The 20,282-nt window shown below is 35.0% G+C and overlaps 1 protein-coding gene across 1 annotated transcript in view; it reads left to right on the forward strand.

Annotated features, from left to right (window-relative positions):
• LOC118986735 (triadin-like) overlaps positions 1-20,282 on the forward strand; it is a 98,284-nt gene that overhangs the window by 39,560 nt on the left and 38,442 nt on the right. Inside the window, exon 2 of the mRNA XM_037045833.1 lies at positions 2,607-2,816. Coding sequence (XP_036901728.1) covers positions 2,607-2,816 — 210 coding nt within the window. The remainder of the gene's footprint in view (positions 1-2,606; positions 2,817-20,282) is intronic.

The following is a 20,282-nucleotide window of genomic DNA, read 5'->3' on the forward strand; positions in this document are numbered from 1 at the left end:
CATAATAATATACAGTCTCCTTTGTTCTCTAATTCTTGAAGGTAAAGATATACTTTTAGGGTACTCCACAAACCATATTGCCTAGTGAAAAACAAAATTCAGAATTAATGCTTTTATGTAATGGGGTACAGTACTTTACTTATCCCAATCTAGAATATAGGTGCTCTCTTTGAACATCCTGGAAGAGAGAGTATTGCCAGTGTCCCACAGGAATCCTAATGGGAAAGTGCACCTGGCAGCTCCCTCATCTGATTAATAAGGCATGGTGAGGCCAAGTGACTCCTCTCAGGATGCTCGTGATCTATTCTCCCAGGCATAACCCGACTGCAAAGCTGGTCTTTGGAACCACTACATGAGCCATTCATTGTACTTTCTGGGACAGAATCACAAGGCCTTTCAGCCAGATCTCAGCTTCTTTCAAAGCTGATTCTGTCTTTCTGGCTGGCAAAATACTTTTTATGAAATCAGAACCAATGAAATTAAAAAGCAGGGTTGGAAAGTGCTGTTGAATATCCTAGCTTCTCTGCTCCAATTCTGAGACATCAACTTTCCAGAAGCATGGCCTGTGTTAGATGACTCAGTGGTATTTTCCTCCCGTTTTCCCCGCCATGTCAATTACTAGCTCTTGTCATCCCCCAAGTGCTTGTCAAACATTAAATAATCTCAGATTACATATGCTGTTCTTTGCATTCATCTTGACCAGTTATCAGAGAAGATAATTTCTTTTTCTTCAGTTTTATTCTTTTTGGCTCCATGACTTGCATAGTAAATTTGAATGGAAAATGAAAGGTACGACTTAGTATATTTCATACCAAAGGCAATACATAGTTTACTTTAAGCAAGGTGACTTTCAAATTGCTTGTGGTTTTGCAGTTGAGACTCAGAATATATTTTTATCACCTTTGAGTCTTCTTGATTTATTCCTAAGTAGAACCTTTCAGGATATGAAGATAAAGAAAGTATGAAAATATTTTTTAAATCATTTACAGTTAACTCTCATTTTTATCTATTTAAAATGTGCTAACATAATTGCTCTGGCAGGACTACAAGGTGAAATAAAATTTGGAATTCATATATGTAGTCAAGTCTTTAAAGATATAAAGTAATATTTAAACTCTAAATTTTCATTACTTTCTGATCAAGAAATGGAAAACTATTTAGAAATTCTATTTTTTTAAATTTTCTGTCTTTTAAAAATGTGACCAGAATTCAGTTAATTTGTATCAAATCTCAGTAAATTTATTCCTTCAGTTTCAAGATACCATGCAGGTGTGTATAATATTGTCTACAGAAATACTCTCTAATACTCAGTTCACTGAAGTGAATCTGTAATTCTTACAGTGTTCTCTGTATAGTGACAGTTGGAAGTCTTCCAGAGGTTAAAAAACAAAACAACCCACAAAAACTGGAGATTAGCAACATATCAACTTTCAGGTGGGCCTCTCCTAACCACTTAAAATTCACTTACTCTTTTGCAAATCCCTATTCCAGAGGTTTGATTCACTGGGTCTTAAATCACATTTCAGAGAGTCCTATCATTCATCCATTTTCGGAACTGCCATTAGAAGTGATGGGAATTTGGTACAAAAATCAATGAGAGGATATGATATGAGTGCTTTCTAATTTTTCCTTCTTGGAACACCATCTCAAAAACAGTCTGTGAAACCTATTTTCAAAGGTATTTTTCCATCTTGCTATCACTTCAACTAAATTGAGTTCATGAACTTGGGATATATATTCACATAGTTTTTCAGAGAAGAAAGGAGATTCATTGTCAGTATTGTGAATTTTTACCTAAAGTCATTTAAAAATCTTAATCAAGTCATTATACTACTGATATTACCAATTAGCATTTTAGTCTTTTAAAAACATGCACTCAGGTTTACCATTTTAATCTAAAAAAGGTGTATTAGTTGTTTCTGGGTAGTGAAATTATAAAAGATTGCCTATTTATCTATTTTACTATTCTTTCTATTTAAAATGTCTTCAGTCATGAACATGCAGACTCCTGAAAGCAGCAATAAAAAGTTACTGGATATAATACACATTATTTTCTTAGATCTCTGTGCCCCTTCACCAATAATAAAGAATGGCCTCAGTAAAAACGTTAGTTATGCAGTAAAACCAGGATATCTAGAAGGAATTTCATCCATTTGAACTATTTTGTTACTGTTTTGGTTCCCAGAGTAGATTCTTTTGTTTGCATTCAGCCTAACAATGAGCCTAAATAAAGAAAAAGGGTATAAAAGAGCAACTTACCCCCAAAACTCATTGCCCATGATGGCAATGGACACGGGAGAAGGTAAGGGAGAAACAAAAATAAATTCAAGCTGATGGCAAGGCTTGTGGTCTAAATGGCCGCATTTATGGGGTGCTGGCCATAAAGGAGTGTGTGGGTTTCAGGGAGGAGGAAAAATGCTCGGAAGAGGTAATGTGTCCGTGGGCAGTGAGGTGTGGCCCTGCCACTCAAGAGGTGTGTCCTATCGTAGAAAATAGCCTAAACAACTTACAAATACTTACAGAATCTGTCAACATGTAAGTATTTTGTCACTAACATTTGGTGTGAATTTCTAACTTGTAATTCTTCTTTCTATTTATTTGGTTAGGAAACGCATCCACGACTACCACTGTTATAGACAACAAAAATGGATCTGTGCCCAAATCCCCTGGGAAAGTGCTGAAGAGGACAGTCACAGAAGACATAGTGACCACGTTCAGCTCCCCGGCAGCCTGGCTTCTGGTCGTTGCTCTGATAATCACGTGGTCAGCTGTTGCTGTTGTTATGTTTGATTTAGTGGACTACAAAAACTTTTCAGGTAAGATCTATGAAATTTGGCTTTTAAATGAGTGGAAACAGAGTTTCCCCCAGTCTGGCTTTGTCTCTCTCTTTACCCTCTCTTAATGTGGTACATCAAGCACCCAACGGACATGATTTTAGGTCACTGAATCTAGTTTCCTTCTTTGCTTTTCCTTCTACTTTTCCTCTTTGCCTGTATTTCAAATAAAATAGATTTTCTTATTTGTAGAACTGAACAGAGGCTAAAGGTTACAATTTCATAATGATTAAAAAGACTGGGCAGATACTTTGTTTTGGAACTGCAACTTTATTAACCACTAATAAAGGGTAATTTGTAGTTTTACAGTAGGTAATATAAAATGAAATGAAAAGCTTTTGGACACAGGGAAAATAGGGTAAAGTATTTTTAAGTCCATATGCCATCTGGCTTCAAACTTCCTTTTCAGACATACTCCTTGTTCCTCCTATCAAAACATCCTATTTTGAGTTCCCGAAAATAAGAGTGTTATTTAAAGGAGTTTCCAAAAATGACTTATAATGAGCTATTATATCTTGAATGTCCTTGTGTTTTGGAGTAAAATTGGACAAACACACGTGAAGGTAGATTTTCATTATGGCAATTCAATCTCTGAGTGTATTTTTCATCCTTTTGTTTAAAATATTTTCACATTTAAAAATTATATTTATCAATTTTCTCATCTGACATGCTCTATTGACTGTGCATTCCTTAAAGGAAGGAATTAGTCAGGCATTCAATAAATATTAAATGAATAGATGAATGAGTTTTTGCTTATTGCTTTTTACCAGAAGTAAAAACATTTCATTAACCTATTAAAGGGCTTCTTTGTATTTGTACCGCCCGTCCCCTACCTAGCCCCCTCACTTTCTTTCTTCAGTAGTGGTGGAATCAGTCACACCCAGAAACTGTAATTACTCTAAGTTCTATTCTATATACTCACCATCCCTCTGTTTTTCATTATGGTATTTTATGCATTAAACAATTGTATATCGAGGATCTACTCTATGTGCCAAACAATGGCTGTTAAAAGAAATACAAATATAAGTTTGAAAAGTTATAAAATTGCATCACTTGGGTTTATTGACTAGGAGATGCAGTTGGAATGATGCTGCCCACTTGCACCGTTAGCAGCTAGGCTGAATGATCTATGCTAACGGGTAGAAATATGTTCATGGTATCAACCAAAGCAAAAAAGGCTATTCATTCGGAGCCATAAACCGCTGCTCCAAATAGTCTGTACTAAATATTGTGTAATGTATACTCTTAAAAGAATGTATACTAGAAATGTCCATAATATAAAATTGTTACTTAGAATTTTAAATGAAAAACAATTAGTTATGTTACTCTAGAAGATTTTATTTCCCTTTAGACCATATTGACTGTGATATTTTACCTTTCCTTTCTTAGACTTTAATTTACTTAAATTTTAGAACCAAATATCATCATAAAATATAGTTCTGTAATGTTTACAATAGATGTTAATAACTACATGTAAATTTAATATTGGTAAAGTAAATAACTTAAAAGTGCATTACAGAAATTTCTGTTGAAATGGATTTGTTCTTACTTTACAAAATGAACAGCTACCCATTAGACTTCCAGATTAGATTTCTTAAGTATAAAATAAACTTCTAATTCACAGTAGGGGGTTCTTTCTTGGATCCTGTAATTAAGTGCGATGAATAATGCCTATGTTACTGGCAGTTCACCTGATTAGGAAAAAAATAGCCTCTGTATTGCTACTACTTTATGTCTTAGGAAGTGTTTATTAAGCACATCTTCTATGTGAGGTTTCCTCTTCCAGTTTTCTATTTCTAGCAATGACCTAACCAACTGTCCATTCTCAACAAAAAGAAACCTGCAAGTCATCTTTTAAATCTGCTGGGCACTTGATTAGTCACCGTGCTCCGTGACAGCTTAGTCCTTCTCTTATTACTACCATCTCTATCTCTATACGTTAGACCTTGATTCTCTTTTTAGGGGATTAATGACATTTCTTCTGGTCTCCTTCCTCTAGTCTCTCACATTTAACATTGCTCCAGAGGTACCTGCATACAACATAAATTCCATCAACGACTTCTTATTGCCTGAGTACAAAATGATTAGTATGATATTTAAGTCCTTGACTTAGCTCTATATTTAATTCTTGTTTTCTCAGTCATATCACTACTGTTCATCCCTGTTTTTCTTTCTCTAGAAAAACATACTCTCAACTTCTCAATGCCTCTGCTTATACAGTTCCTCTCTCCTAGCCCCACCTAGATAGCCAAAACTGTGCTAAAGCAGTTAAAAATGTGAACTCTGGGGTTGGATTTCCCTGGTATTAAATCCAGATGTTACCACTTTTTAGCTGTGCGATATGGAGAAGTCACTTAGTCTCCTTCTGTCTCAGTTTCATTACCTACAAAGAAGAAGTAATAATAGTAATAAGATAAAGAGAATTAAATAAGTGATTATATTTCAAGTACTTAGAACAAAATATAGTTTAGCACAAACACTGTATAAATATGACTATCCCAGTAAAGACTCTTTTCTCAACTTTCTATTTAGAGAATTTTCATTCAGCTTTCAAGATCTACCTTTTCTTTTGTAAAACATTCTCAGGCTTCCTAAGANTCCTTCTCTTATTACCACCATCTCCATCTCTATACGTTAGACCTTGATTCTCTTTTTAGGGGATTAATGACATTTCTTCTGGTCTCCTTCCTCTAGTCTCTCACATTTAACATTGCTCCAGAGGTATCTGCATACAACATAAATTCCATCAACGACTTCTTATTGCCTGAGTACAAAATGATTAGTATGATATTTAAGTCCTTGACTTAGCTCTATATTTAATTCTTGTTTTCTCAGTCATATCACTACTGTTCATCCCTGTTTTTCTTTCTCTAGAAAAACATACTCTCAACTTCTCAATGCCTCTGCTTATACAGTTCCTCTCTCCTAGCCCCACCTAGATAGCCAAAACTGTGCTAAAGCAGTTAAAAATGTGAACTCTGGGGTTGGATTTCCCTGGTATTAAATCCAGATGTTACCACTTTTTAGCTGTGCGATATGGAGAAGTCACTTAGTCTCCTTCTGTCTCAGTTTCATTACCTACAAAGAAGAAGTAATAATAGTAATAAGATAAAGAGAATTATATAAGTGATTATATTTCAAGTACTTAGAACAAAATATAGTTTAGCACAAACACTGTATAAATATGACTATCCCAGTAAAGACTCTTTTCTCAACTTTCTATTTAGAGAATTTTCATTCAGCTTTCAAGATCTACCTTTTCTTTTGTAAAACATTCTCAGGCTTCCTAAGAAGAATTCTCTGTACTGTGTTTATATTCCTTCATACCTTATGGACACCTGTATTACACCAGTTAACACATTGTATTTGTAATCTGCCCACTTATCTACCTCACTCTGAAACTTAACTACCCCAGGAAGGGACTGTCTTCCATATTTCTCTACATGAGTGCTGCCACAGAGTAAGTTTCCTGCTAGACATTGCATGCAGAAATGAATAATACTGACATGTGGGTTTTGAAATAATTTCTTATATTATGAAGAAACAATATGCCATAAAATTTTAATTTCAACTAGTCCAGCAATTTCAAACAACTTTATAAATTATTAAGTTTAATAAAATTAGGATGTAAAAATAAAATACATCTATAAGATGAAATGCTATTTGTTATGTTTCATACTATTATGCATTGTTATATGATACATTACTTCAAAAGTATGTGGTTTAAAACAAAAATAATGATTTTTTACTACACATAGTTTCGGTGGGTCAGGAACTTGGGAATGGCTTGGCTGCCTTGTTCCAGCTTAGGGTCTATCCTGAGGTTTCAGGGAAGATATTTGCTGGGGCTGCAAGACATCTGAAAGATTTTGTGGGGTAGTGGAACCATTGGCAAAATGACTCACATAGCTGTTAATTAGTGCTGCCGTGTCCTCACAGCACGGCAGCTGCTTCCTCCAGAGAGTGATTCCAGAGAGAGGCAGGGAGCCGCCTCAATGCCTCTTATGACCTAGACTTAGAATTCACACACTTTCATTTCTATCTTTTTGGTTACACTGGTTAGTCTTATTTAATCTTGAAAGAGACTATACTAGGGTATGAATAAAAGCATGCAAGGATCATTGAGAGACATTTTGGAGGCTGGCTACTATGCATTTCACCTTAAAAAATGACTTCACTAATTTCACATCTTTAGTTAAAGTGCTTACCTATAAGGAAGTGCTGTACAATACTCCAGCTAACAAAGTTATTGCAATTACAATAGTTGCAAAGAGAAAGAGATGTGTTGAGATAACTCATGAAGCCACATCTAGGAAGATAAATTATTCACTAATAGATTTGAAATAAAAAAATAATCCCAAAGCTAAAATTTTAAAGAAGAAATGTATAAATTCTTTAAATAAGAAGTTTGAATACTTTTAGCTGAGTGAAATTTGAATGATCAATTTCTGGAACCTAAAGAATATAAGTTCAAATAATTTGTATAATTGTAATACGAAAAACTCATATTAATCTTTGGTTGGATGGGACACATCCATTCATATTTAAATTCTAATTTCTTTGCTCTATTTAGTTCAAGCCTGCATTTTTTATGTTGATTCTTCACAGAAAAAAAAAACCACTTGCTTCAATAAGAGTTTCAAATATAAATGGTACTTTTATGTTTCTAATACTATTTTTAATTGATACACTTCAAACATTTGTTAGGAATTGATATTATTATAATGATGGTATTTTGTAGTACATAATAGCCTTTGAAATCTACATTGCTAACATTTAAAAAACAAGGCTAGTGGAAGAGGAAGTCACACTGGAAATACCCCTAGTGACCAAAGAGTAAAGGCAGCGGTCCTTGGCCTCTAAATCACTCCCAGCACTTTAGAAAAGCAGATAAAGTCTTTGAAGGCATTACAAATTGCTCATAGAGAAATAAAAATAGAGTTTATAAACACACACTATATTGGATTGATAAGAATGATTCTCCTCTGAGTGACTTTCACCATTCCTTCTCCTCTGAATCAATCTAACTTAACCTGTACATGATCTGCTTGTGAGGCCCTTGTACAACTGGCTTTGACATGCTTCTTTCGGAAGACTTGGGGTCACGCTACAGCTCTATAGCCGATAAGCTACCATGAGTAGGAACTTCTATTCCCTTGTCTGTAAAATGCAGATAGCACTTTGCTTTCTGGCCTGCAAAATTTGTGACTTTGATTCTTATCAAATTAGACACATTTTAGGACACCAAAACAGATACTAGAAAGAGTTCACCTACCTTTTATCTTATTAAATATAATGTTTAAACAATGCTATGATATATCTGTCTGAGCTGGTTCAAAGTAGAACCACTATGAGTAATGATGAATAGGGGATTTTATTATACGGCTTACGAAGGCTGTTGTAATGTGTCTGGGCTGGGTTGGAAATCAGCAAGATGGAATTTGGTGTAGGAAAGGACACGTACCTTTTTCTTCTACGTTTCTACATTTTGGCTTAGATCACCTTTAACAAAAGAGAAAAACATTCAGATTCGTTTGATATATGTTATGTTACACTGGAAACTTCATAAGCAAAAGAAGACCTTAAGAGACAGTTAAACCTGAGCATTTTTATTCTGGATTTGATAAACAGTAAAAAGTGGTGGATAAATGTGATAGAACAAAAAAGGGTATGAGGTACATGTAGTAAATTAGGACAAACAGCAAATCCTTTGATTCCTCTGGGCATTTCCGGGGGATAAGAATGCCCTTTTGCTCTAGGTAGAAGGAGGGTACCTCTCGAATGAGGGTTTTATGACCTGTTTCAGGGAAGGTCCGAAAATATTTCTAGTACGTACCAGTTCTAAAATTCCTTCAGCTGAATATATTCAACATGCCAAGGGGCCAAATTTTGGGATATGGCATTTGAACCCAGTCGTTGGAAAGGGCAGATGGAAATAGAATAGGGGAGACTAAGGGAAAACTAGAACGCCATGGGACCAACTGGAATCCTCATTTGACTCTCGCCACCTCAAATTACGATGATGTGGACGAGCTGCAGGATAAATCGGTGCCTTCACCAAGGAATCCTCACAGGCCCCTGGCCAGGACTGGGGTAGACTGAAGGAGGCAGTCCAGCGGAAACTGGAAGACCTGCTGCTGGCTGCTGCCACTTGTCAGGGCCAGCCAGCGTGTCTGAGATAATGTGCATGCGCTGCAACAGCCCCTGCCCCACATCAACCTTTGGAGAATAAACAACGGCTAATCACTTTCTACCTTCCAAAACTACTACAGATTTCCCCTGAGCCCAACTAACCTGGAAGGACTTGTAAAGGAATTCTGGGACATGTAGTTCCAGCTTAGTGATTTGACAGCACACAAAGCTAACATGTAGGATGACTATAGTTTATTATTCAAAACAGATATACTGTGAAAGTGAAGTAAATAGTTACTAATATTTATTTCAGGGCAACAGGCACCATGCAAGAGGTCTGATCGCCCAGATATTACCACTCTGCATTTAGTTCTCACCAGGAAGATAAATGTCTTTGGAAACTCCAAATTAAGAGTGGCAGGGGTGGAAAGGGAGGGGCAGTACAACATTGCATTTTTAATATTGAGTCTAGGGGGTCACAAAAGTTGCTGGGGGTCTTGTCCCCAAGCTTCTGCAACTCACTAGAAAGCCCTTCCAGAAATCAGAGGGGTGCCCTGATAATTTAATAACTCTTCAGGATCAAAACTGTGTGATTTGTTTGAAATTCCTTACACCTTCTTTGTTTTGTTTATAAAGAGACCATTTTTTTTCAAAGCAATGCATGCAAACACATAATATTTCTAAAGAAATGGCTACAAACTTAGGCATTAGTGGATGTTCTGAATTCTCTCTAGGTCAGAATCAGAATGTACAGGGGGAAATTATTATAACCGTTGGCTTTTCTTGACTAAGAATGAAGATTGTAATTTATTAGCATCCTTATTTATAAGAAGGAAAACAATCAATATATGGCCTTATCAGGTGGTCTCAAAGCACATTTGATAATTTTTGCATGCATTCCACAAAAAGCATACTTATTTCAAAACAATTTCATAAGAATTGGGTAAGCTAATCTATATAAAACATACATGCCCGGCACATAGGAGGCACTCATTAAATGTAGCTTGAATTTGAATCTTATTACCAGGAAGTAAGATCAGTAATTTGAGAAGAGAGCCAGCAAGGAGATGATGGTAGGAAGCATCAATTTCTTATGAAAGTCTTGCAGACATCTCCTGATGTGCCTTTTAAATAGATTTTCTAATGAGGTATGCCATTTATCTACTGCTCTTGGAAATTAATTTCCCTGATTTTTTTCCTGGCGCTTAGCCCAGTTACACAGGTGCACTGTTTGTCAGGCTAAGTTTAGAGGGGTAAAATGATTCAAGGAAGACCCAAAGTCAATCAGAATGTATAAATTTAACATTTAATAGTTATGTATATATGCATACTTATATGGATGTGTGTGTCTGTGTGTATGGAGATATCTGTGTGACTGTATATATATGAATATGTTATCACATTTCGGGAGACTTGATATACTGAGCACTAACTGCACCATTTTAGACTTTATCAGTTCCCATGTACACTGAGTTTTCAAGAATAGCTGGCACTTGTGTACTTCTGATTCAAGCCTTATCTCATATTCCACATTTTCTGTTCAGTATTCCAGGACTGTTTGGTCCTCTTGGTCACTAAACCTAAAAGGGTACATTTCATTATATAATTCCAACGTGCTTATAAATATCTCAAGGAAGCAGAAGATTCTGTAGTCCACTAATTCCCAGACCTTAATTAAAGGTTTTGGATTTCTTATGAAATGAGAAAAATAGAGAAAAAAATTATTAATTTAAAAGAAATGTTATTAATTATATTGTTCTTACATTTTTGGTCTTAGAATTATTTCTACATTATGATAACAGAGATATTGTTTCTGTTACTGTTTTTACTTATTTATTTATTTTTTTACAAAATAAAAAGTTGGTTAATCTGAATTGGACCCCAGGTTTTCTTGGTGGTCGATTCAAGGTGAAAAAATCTAAAAGTATGATATTGGTGCTCTATACCACTCATTTGAACCTAAGCAAATTAGACATTATACTGGTATTTACAAATTTGCCTACATACATAGATATAATTATAAATCATATATGTTAATTCTCGCTTTTTGTTACCCAGCTACTATATATCTTTCAATGATAACTTAAATTTATTTTTTAAAAAAACCTTTCTTGAACTTTCAATGAAAATTAAGTTATTCTATTACAGTTCTACATTACCCTTTTTACTCTTTACTCATATTTCCTCAAAGTTGTGTGTGTGTATATATATATATGCATATATATAATTAGATGTGATTATTTAATATCTCTCTTTAGTGATTTGCTAAATTTGTAAGAATAGCTTTTCTATTTTACTTATTTTCTAATGCTTATAATTTTTTAGCATAAAGTAAGCTCAATAAACATTTGAATAAACATTAAGGTGAAATAATGAATGAATAAATAAGTAAATAAATACAGGAAAGAGTGGTAGAATATTTTAAACTTGGAATGTTAAATAACGAACATAGTATTTCTTTATAAAATATTAGTTTATGATGATATTGACAGTGTTAAGATTTACATTTATTATACTGTACTTTTGAAACTTCTGTCTTCTTGATCAAACCATAAGTATCTCAAAGGTAAAAAGTCTTATTCATCTTAATATTTCTATTGCCTGGCTTACTGCCTGACACATATCACTCAGTAAATTTGTATGATCTAAACAGAAGTTATTTGCTAAGCATAAATAGTAAGCAAAAAACAAACAAATGAGAAAAATACAAAACAAGAAAAACAGACAAATACATGATCTGCGAGAAAAGAACCAAAGTAGTTGAATGCAGGCACTGGGGGCTGGAATCGTGGGTTAGAATATGAGGGCCAACAACGAGTAGCTGTGTAAATAACCTTGCAGGAAATTACTTCTCTGTGCGGTCAGAGACTCATTAGCAGAATCAGAAGATGACTGTTCTTCTGCCGTCCCATGGACCCATGGAGTGCAGACAGATGCTGACAGTCAGATGTAGAGACCTTTCCTTAGCTGCTCGTTTGTTTGGTAAGGAATGCATGAGAGCAGCCTTTTATCTGGATACCATACAGTCAGAATTTAGGCACCAAATACCCAAGGACTTACCAGAAATAGCAGTTGTACAGCATTTGGAGACTCTGAGATCAGGTGAGTCCCTACATAGAGGTTGCTGCTGAGGGTTGGGGAAGCCGCTAGTAAAAGTTAGCAAACTGGGAAAAGCCTTTGAATCATTCAAGATTCAAAGACAGTCTTTGTTTCTCCACATTGACATTTATTAATTACCATGCAATATGCTATGTGATTTGTATGTTTGAGGTTGGTCCAGACAGTATCCAGCCATACAATATAAAAAATAGAGACACGTTTTGAAGAAGATACAAGATACAAGAAACATTGTATGTTTCAATGATGCTTCAGTGATGCTTCAGTCCCCTTCAAAGTGGGCACCTTGGGACCTCACACAGTTCTCCCTGTGTCTCTTCCGCTGTTCCAGACACTCTGCAAAAATCCTTGTTGGAATCGCTATCAGTTACCCTGTTGTATTTTCCTGAATCTCATCAATTGTGTGAAATCTCTTCCCTTTCAAATGTGATTTTAGTTTTGGGAAAAGCCAGAAGTTGCAGGGTGCCAAATCTAGGCTGTAGAAGGGCTGAGACACCTGGATGATTTGAAGTTTTGCCAAAAAAACTCTGCACCAGACATGATGCATGAGCAGATACATTGTTGTGGTGAAGCTGCCAATCACTAGTTGCCCATGGCTGTGGCTGTTTTTAGTCATATAACATCTATCAACCACCAAAAAACATTGAGGTAGTATTTATTCATTGTTTGACCTGGAGGGGACTATTCATGTTGGACAACATCTTTTGAATAGAAAACACAGTTAAGATGGTCTTGATCTTGCTGCAACTTTGCCTCACCTTTTTTGGGGGTGGAGAACCAGGAGACTTCTACTGAGATGACCAGACTTTCAATTCTGGGTAGACCCAGGATTCATCTCTGGTTATGACCTTCTCGAGGAAATGTGGTTCATTGGTAGTGGTTTGAATCAAGTCATCAGCAACTGCAGCACAATGTTCCTTCTGCTCTGGTAGCAGAAGCCACAGAATGAATTTTGCCACAATGGATTTCATGCCAAGATCCTGCATCAAAATTTCAGACACAGTAGTTTTTGGAATCCCCAGATCAGCTTCCAGTTCTCACACTGTCAGTCACCAATCTTTATTGATTTCAGTCCATACACGGTCAACATCCTTAGGTGTTCTTGTTGCAGGCCTTCCAGAACAGATTCCTGACAATCTTTGAAGCATTTATGACACACTTTTACTTGGGATGCACCCATTGCATTATTCCCAAAAGCCTTCTGAATCATCTGAATAGTTTCCTTGGAGGAATGTTCAAGCTCAACACAAAATTTGATGCAGATTAGTTTCTCTATTCACTCAGTCATTTTGAATGCGACAATCACACAGTACGCATGCTCACTCAGTGGCATCTACTGCCCCCACTGACTAGTACAGTAAAGTCATTATTGTTCATGCACACACATTCCAGTCCACTCTCCTTGGCTGCCAGGCTATATCAATGTCATAAAAACTGTTCTCATTATATTAATAATGACTGGAAATTTTCTGGGCAGGTCATGTATTATCTCATATAATACTCATAACACCTTGTGATGTATTGTTACTCCTATTGTCATTTCACAGTCCAGAAAACAGAAACAGAATTCTTTGGGTTTTTTTCCTCACCATATATGCTGTTTTTCATAACTGTATATATTATAAATTGGAGTATGAGCAGACTGAGTATCGAGACAACCAGCACGAGGAGGTGGGGCCCTGATTTAGTATAGTGACTTTGGAAAAGCAGAGGCTTCAATGAATTGTACAGACATGGTGAATGTCGATTTTCTGAATGTCACACAGCTATTATGTGAGATAAGCACCAGGACCAGCCTGAAATGAATAAAGAACTAACCTTAGATGCAAAATTTAAGTGTTCTAAAAAACTCAGTAATTAAAACACATAATGTTTTAATGCAATGTTAAATATTCTAAATCAATGCAAAGATTTGTGATGACAAAATATCAAAATTTTAAATGAGGACAGGATCATTTTTACTGAATTTTCCTTTTGTCTCTGGCTCCAGTGTGATTGGCAGAAGGTGAGGTTGGGGGCTTGAACTTGAATGCTATCAGTCTGAGCTCAGGGTCTCTGTTTGTAACCATTGTTTGCTGATGTTCTTCAGGGGATGAAAAATAAAGAAGAGTTGAATATAACTGAAAGAATATAAGACTGATGACCAATGGTGAAAACAAAGAATTGTTTTTTTAAGAGTAGAGCAGAAAAAAATGACTAATTTAATTTCCCTAGTATGTTTAGAAACAAGAATCTCTATAGTTTGCCTTCAAAGACAGAGACCAAATCAAAAATCTTATTTACCTTTAAATTTTTCCTTGCCTCTCTTGGCACCCTTTTATGAGTGCCAAGGATTCAATTACTGACCGTGAGGAGCCTAAAGCCTTTCCCCCTTCATCTGGTGGTATATATTTGTGTAAGAAATAGAAGATGTAATTAGGACTGACTTGAACCCTGAGAATCATTTCTTATCTCATATAACAGAATTGCTGGAAGATGGGTGATTATTCTAAGACTGGATAATCCGATGCTTCAGCAATGGCATGGACTCAAGTTCTTCTACTTTTAACCTTTGCCTTTATCATCGAGCCAGCCACAGTCCTTCCTCTTGGTTATAAGGTGGCGGTGGCAGCTCCAGTCTCTGATGCTGCGCAACGAATTTCTTGTTGCCCCTTTGAACAATATTCAAACCCTTCCCAGAATCTCTCATCTAAAATCTTATTCTAGAACCAATTATGAATTTATGGCTGTTTTTTATAGCAATATAACGTAACAGTTGAAAGTCATGCTCTTGAGCTTCATCAAGAACATGTTGTAAAATCAGGCTTCATCATTTACTACCTGTATAACCTTAGGCATATTCTTTAAATGATCTGTGTCTCATTCTTTGTATATTTAAAATGGAGATATGGCTTTCATTTCTGCATAGACCCATGATTTATCCAGATAATATAATATGATATATAGCTACCACATTGCATTATCAAAAGGAAAAAGTGGGTTAATATATGTAAAGTTCTTCAAATTTTATCCTGCAGGTAATATGAATTTTATAAGTGTTAGCTACTATCATTTTTATGATGATCCTCACTGTGTTACATATAGTTAAACCCATAGAAACAGGAGAGGTAAGAAAATAAAATTACATATGAGTATTCTTAAAAAGGAAGATATCCTCTATGTTTCTTCTTAAAGTAATACAAAGCAAGCAAACAAACAAACCAAAAGTTGTTAATGTCTTATATCTACAATATATAAGGAATAATTGTAAGGTAAAAATTTCTCTAACTTAGGACTATACAGAAACAACTATGCATTTGGTTAGTGGATAATTCATGTCATCTTAAATAAAAAATATATCATGTTAAAAAGACAATATTAATAAAAGGTTTAGTTGTATTTTATATTACTCCCATTAATATTATTTGGATGTATTGTCTCAGAGAAGGAATAAGAATTGACTTGAAGACCACTATCTTATTTGAGATATATCTATATCTATAAATCTGTCAGCTTTTTAAAGTTGCCCATATGGCTAAAATTCAGAAGCTGATCTCAAACCAGCAACACTGACTTCATGAAAGTAGCCTTATTTGACTATTTTAGAACCAGGCAGCATATATGTCTGCAGAGTTTATATAATGCATTTAAGTAGAAGGATAATTAAACAGATATCTATCACATTGGATTTTATTGTTATGTTTTTCAGTGAACACTTAGAAAGAAGGGGAATGGAGAAATGGTCTCAATCTATTCAGATCATAAAAACCCCATTTGCAGTAGTCTTCCATTAGATATAAAATATACCAGCGCTAAAATGTCTTTAACGATGCCAGTACAATCCAGTTCCTTACATATAATTCTTTAAAAATTCTCAAGAGCAATTACAGAATCCATTCACTTCCTTTCTCTAAGGTTTCATCTTACCATTCAGACTACCATGTCGTACTGACAGGAAACTCGTCAGAATGTGGCAAAATAAAGACTCAGGAGTGAGGTTACAAGAATCCCGGACCAGCATTTTATCACCTGCTACCTTGGATGGGTTCGGAATTTCCCGAAATAGAACATACAATTTAAAATTTCCCCAGAAATCTTCTCTCAAATGATGTTTCCCCTCTCTGTGGGATCTTACACATCAGCATAAAAATGGAATATTTCTTCCTACTATAACAGTGTCAAAACAAAAAACAGAAAACCCACTATGATTCTAATCCTCCCTCTATCATTTCCGAATTTGTCATTTTCTTTACAGCAAAGTACACTCCCTGCCTCTACAATTCCTCCCATTTGATCTGAATAAATTCCACTGAAGTTGCCCTTTGAAGATTACCAATGACACCCTCAGCATTAAAGCTAAAAGTTATTCTCACTTGACCCATCAGCTACATTAGCCAATTGATAATTCTATCCTTAAAACAATTTTCTCACTTGATGTCTACATAGAACATTTAGCACATTATACTCTTTTTTCCTGTTTTCTTCCCTCTCTGTCCCATTCTTTTCCTTCTTCTCTCCCTCCCTCCTTCAATCTCCTTCTCAGACTCCATTGCTGGTTCTTCCCTATCTCTGATTTATTCCTACGCTCTAAATGTTAGAGTGTATTGATCACATTCTCTTATTGATCACATTCGGTGTGATGGCTTTGAATACCTTCTATTCTCTATTCAACTCCCAAGTTTCTGTCTTCTGTAAGGACTCTGCTTGTGTAGGTCATAGTGAGCTGTACTGTATGACACATTGCCACATATATGTGTAAAAGGAAACTCAAGTTTGACAAGTCTTAAAACTCAGCTATATGTACAATCCCACCAAAACCCCTACTTCTCTCCAGTCCCCCCACTTTAGTGAATGGCGTTTCTATTGTTCTGTTTTTTCATGCCAACAACCTTGAAGTTATTCTGCATCCCTCTCTCTCATATTCCACAGCCAAACTGTGAGTCTGTACTATTAATTCTAGCTTTTAAATATTGGCTTGGCCGAAAAGTTTGTTTAGGTTTTTTTTCAGTGTAATGGTACTAGTAGTGCTTAGTTATCTTTAACTTCATTCAAAACAATTTTGTTAGAATGTATTTTGACAGCTGTCCTATCAGCATGCATTAAAAAACATATCAAAATTGGTAAATTTTGGTGCAGCCATATTAGTGCTGAAGAGGGAAGAAGATGAGCAACATTTTTGGCATATTATGCTTTATTATTTCAGAAAAGGTTAAACTGCAACTGAAATGTACAAAAAAATTGTGCAGTATGTGGAGAAGGTGCTGTGATTGATCAAACATGTCAAAAGCAGTTTGTGAAGTTTTTGGTACTATTGACATTTTGTGCAAATAAGTCTTTGCTGTGGGTAAACAAATAAGTCTGTTTTGTGCATTGGAAGATGTTTAGCAGCACCCCTGGCTTCTACCCACTAGAAGCCAATAGCAGGAGATAGCCAACATACTCAAAATATCCAAATCAATAAAGTTATTGGTGAGAATGAAGAATGGGATTTTNTATGCTTTATTATTTCAGAAAAGGTTAAAATGCAACTGAAATGTACAAAAAAATTGTGCAGTATGTGGAGAAGGTGCTGTGATTGATCAAACATGTCAAAAGCAGTTTGTGAAGTTTTTGGTGCTATTGACATTTTGTGCAAATAAGTCTTTGCTGTGGGTAAACAAATAAGTCTGTTTTGTGCATTGGAAGATGTTTAGCAGCACCCCTGGCTTCTACCCACTAGAAGCCAATAGCAGGAGATAGCCAACATACTCAAAATATCCAAATCAATAAAGTTATTGGTGAGAATGAAGAATGGGATTTTTATTTTATGGAAAAAACTAAATAGACTTTTTTTGGCCAGCCCATTGATTCAGAATCTGACCACAGCTCACCACACACACTGTTAAAACACTGATAGAAATCACTATAAATTTCCTCCTACATTACTTCATTTTACTTCTGTCTGATCTTCCTATATCCAACCTGGCAGTCTTTCAATACTCAACACAGCAAATGACATTACATAGGTCAAATCACTTTATCCTTCTCCAATGACTGTCTATCACAACCAGAGTAAAAGACAAATTTTGGAGTGTTTAACCTTTGCATAATATAATATATTAATATGTTTCTAGTCTCTTAAAATATCAAAGGAATAAGAGTCTCTGGTAAGCTAAAAGAGTTTTTAAAATGAAGAAAAACATAAATCTGAAATTTAATTACAGACTAATGAAAAAGTAGGGACAACTTACATGATATTTTCAAATAGATCACCTCTTCACTCAAATCCTAAAAACCATTTTTATTGCTTCAGAGAAGTTTGCATGTAATTTGAATGAGAAGACCAACATTGTAGAAATCCTTAAAATGCTAGTTGGTTGTATTTTTATTATCTAATATTTCAGTCCACAAACACTTCATATCTCCTAGGACATAAAAAGAGAAAGATTTACAGACTCCACTTTCTTTTCTAGTTCTATCCATTAAAGTTACTAGAATTCAAACACTTTATTTTTTGGTGCTGGGATATCGAACGTGGATAAACCAATTGAATCTAGCTGGAGCGCCATATGATCATTACTTTGGCAATTCCATATTTTCCTGCTGTATCATAAATTATAATAAATGACCTACCAGTCTTATTTTAGTCACAGCTACTTCAGTCAACTTGGAACTCACAGTTTAACTGAAAATTTAGAGCCATTTTCTCTATGATGCCTTTCAGAACAATATGGGCCAACCATGATTTCTTTCTTTTTTTTGTTGTAACTAACAAATGAGTTTAATAAAGTTGCAGAATACAAAATCAACATATAAAAATCAGCTGCATTTTTATACACAAGCGACAAATTCTCTAAAAAATAAAATTAGTAAAATAATTTCATCTATAATAACATCAAAATAATAATATATTTAGGAATAAATTTAACCAAAGAGGTGAAAAACTTGTATACTGAAAACTATAAAAACTGAGGAAAGAATTTAAGCAGACATAAAAAAGGAATGATATCCCATGTTCATGAATTGAAAGACTTAATATTATTAAAAGTTGTATATTATCCAAAGTGACCTACATATTCCATAGAATCCTTATCAAAATCCTAATGGCATTCTATACAGAAACAGAAAAGATAATTCTAAAATACTTATGAAAACACAGAACACCCCTGACAGTCAGAGCATTTTTTCAGCAGAAAGAAATTAAGAATAAACTGGCAGTATCCAGAGGGGAGGTGGGAGGGGAAAAGTGTTGGGGCGGGGAGGGAAGGGTTTTCAGGAACATGTATAAAGGACACATGGACTAAACCAAAGGGGGAGGGGATCAAGGGTGTGATGTGGGGATGGCTGGTGGGGGAAATGGAGACAACTGTACTTGAACAACAATAAAAAATGTGAAAAAACAAAATTAAATAAAATAAACAAAAAAAGAAATCAGAACATATGATGCCATAATTTCTTCTGCTTCTAACTATCTATCTATAATTTATAGTTCATATTGCAATTTGGATAAATGAAGAATATATTGCTTAATTTATTCCTATGTTTCCTCACTTTGAACACTTACTTAGGTTAACAACTTCTCAAGGGCAATTTCATTCTTCTTTACCCCATTGTATATGGACTATAGTAACACAATAACTTGTCTTTTTAATTGAATACAAATGCATGCTATAACAAAATGCAGTTTATATTGGGTTGGCCAAAAAGCTCATTTAGTTCTTTCCATAAAATAAACTACACACTTTTCATTTTCACCAATAACTTTATTGATTTAGATATTTTGAGTATGTTGGCTATCTCCTGCTATTGGCATCTAGTGGGTAGAAGCCAGGGGTGCTGCTAAACATCTTCCAATGCATAAGACAGCCCCATAGCAAATAATTATTTGCCCAAAATGTCAATAGTACCAAGAAACTTCACAAACTGCTTTTGACATGTTTGATCAATCACAGCACCTTCTCCACATACTGCACAATTTTTTTGTACATTTCAGTTGCATTTTAACCTTTTTTGAAATAATAAAGCATAGTATGCCAAAAATGTTACACATCTTCTTCCCTCTTCAGCACTAATATGGCTGCACCAAAATTTACCAATTTTGATGTTTTTTTTAATGCATGCTGATAGGACAGCTGTCAAAATACATTCTAACAAAATTGTTTTGAATGAAGTTAAAGACAACTAAGCACTACTAGAGCCATTGTATGGGAAAAAACTAACAAACTTCTGCCCAACCCAATA

This window comes from Sturnira hondurensis, unplaced genomic scaffold (genome assembly GCF_014824575.4).
Source record: "Sturnira hondurensis isolate 20B ecotype Veracruz unplaced genomic scaffold, ASM1482457v3 Scaffold0004474, whole genome shotgun sequence".
Lineage (NCBI taxonomy): Eukaryota > Metazoa > Chordata > Mammalia > Chiroptera > Phyllostomidae > Sturnira > Sturnira hondurensis.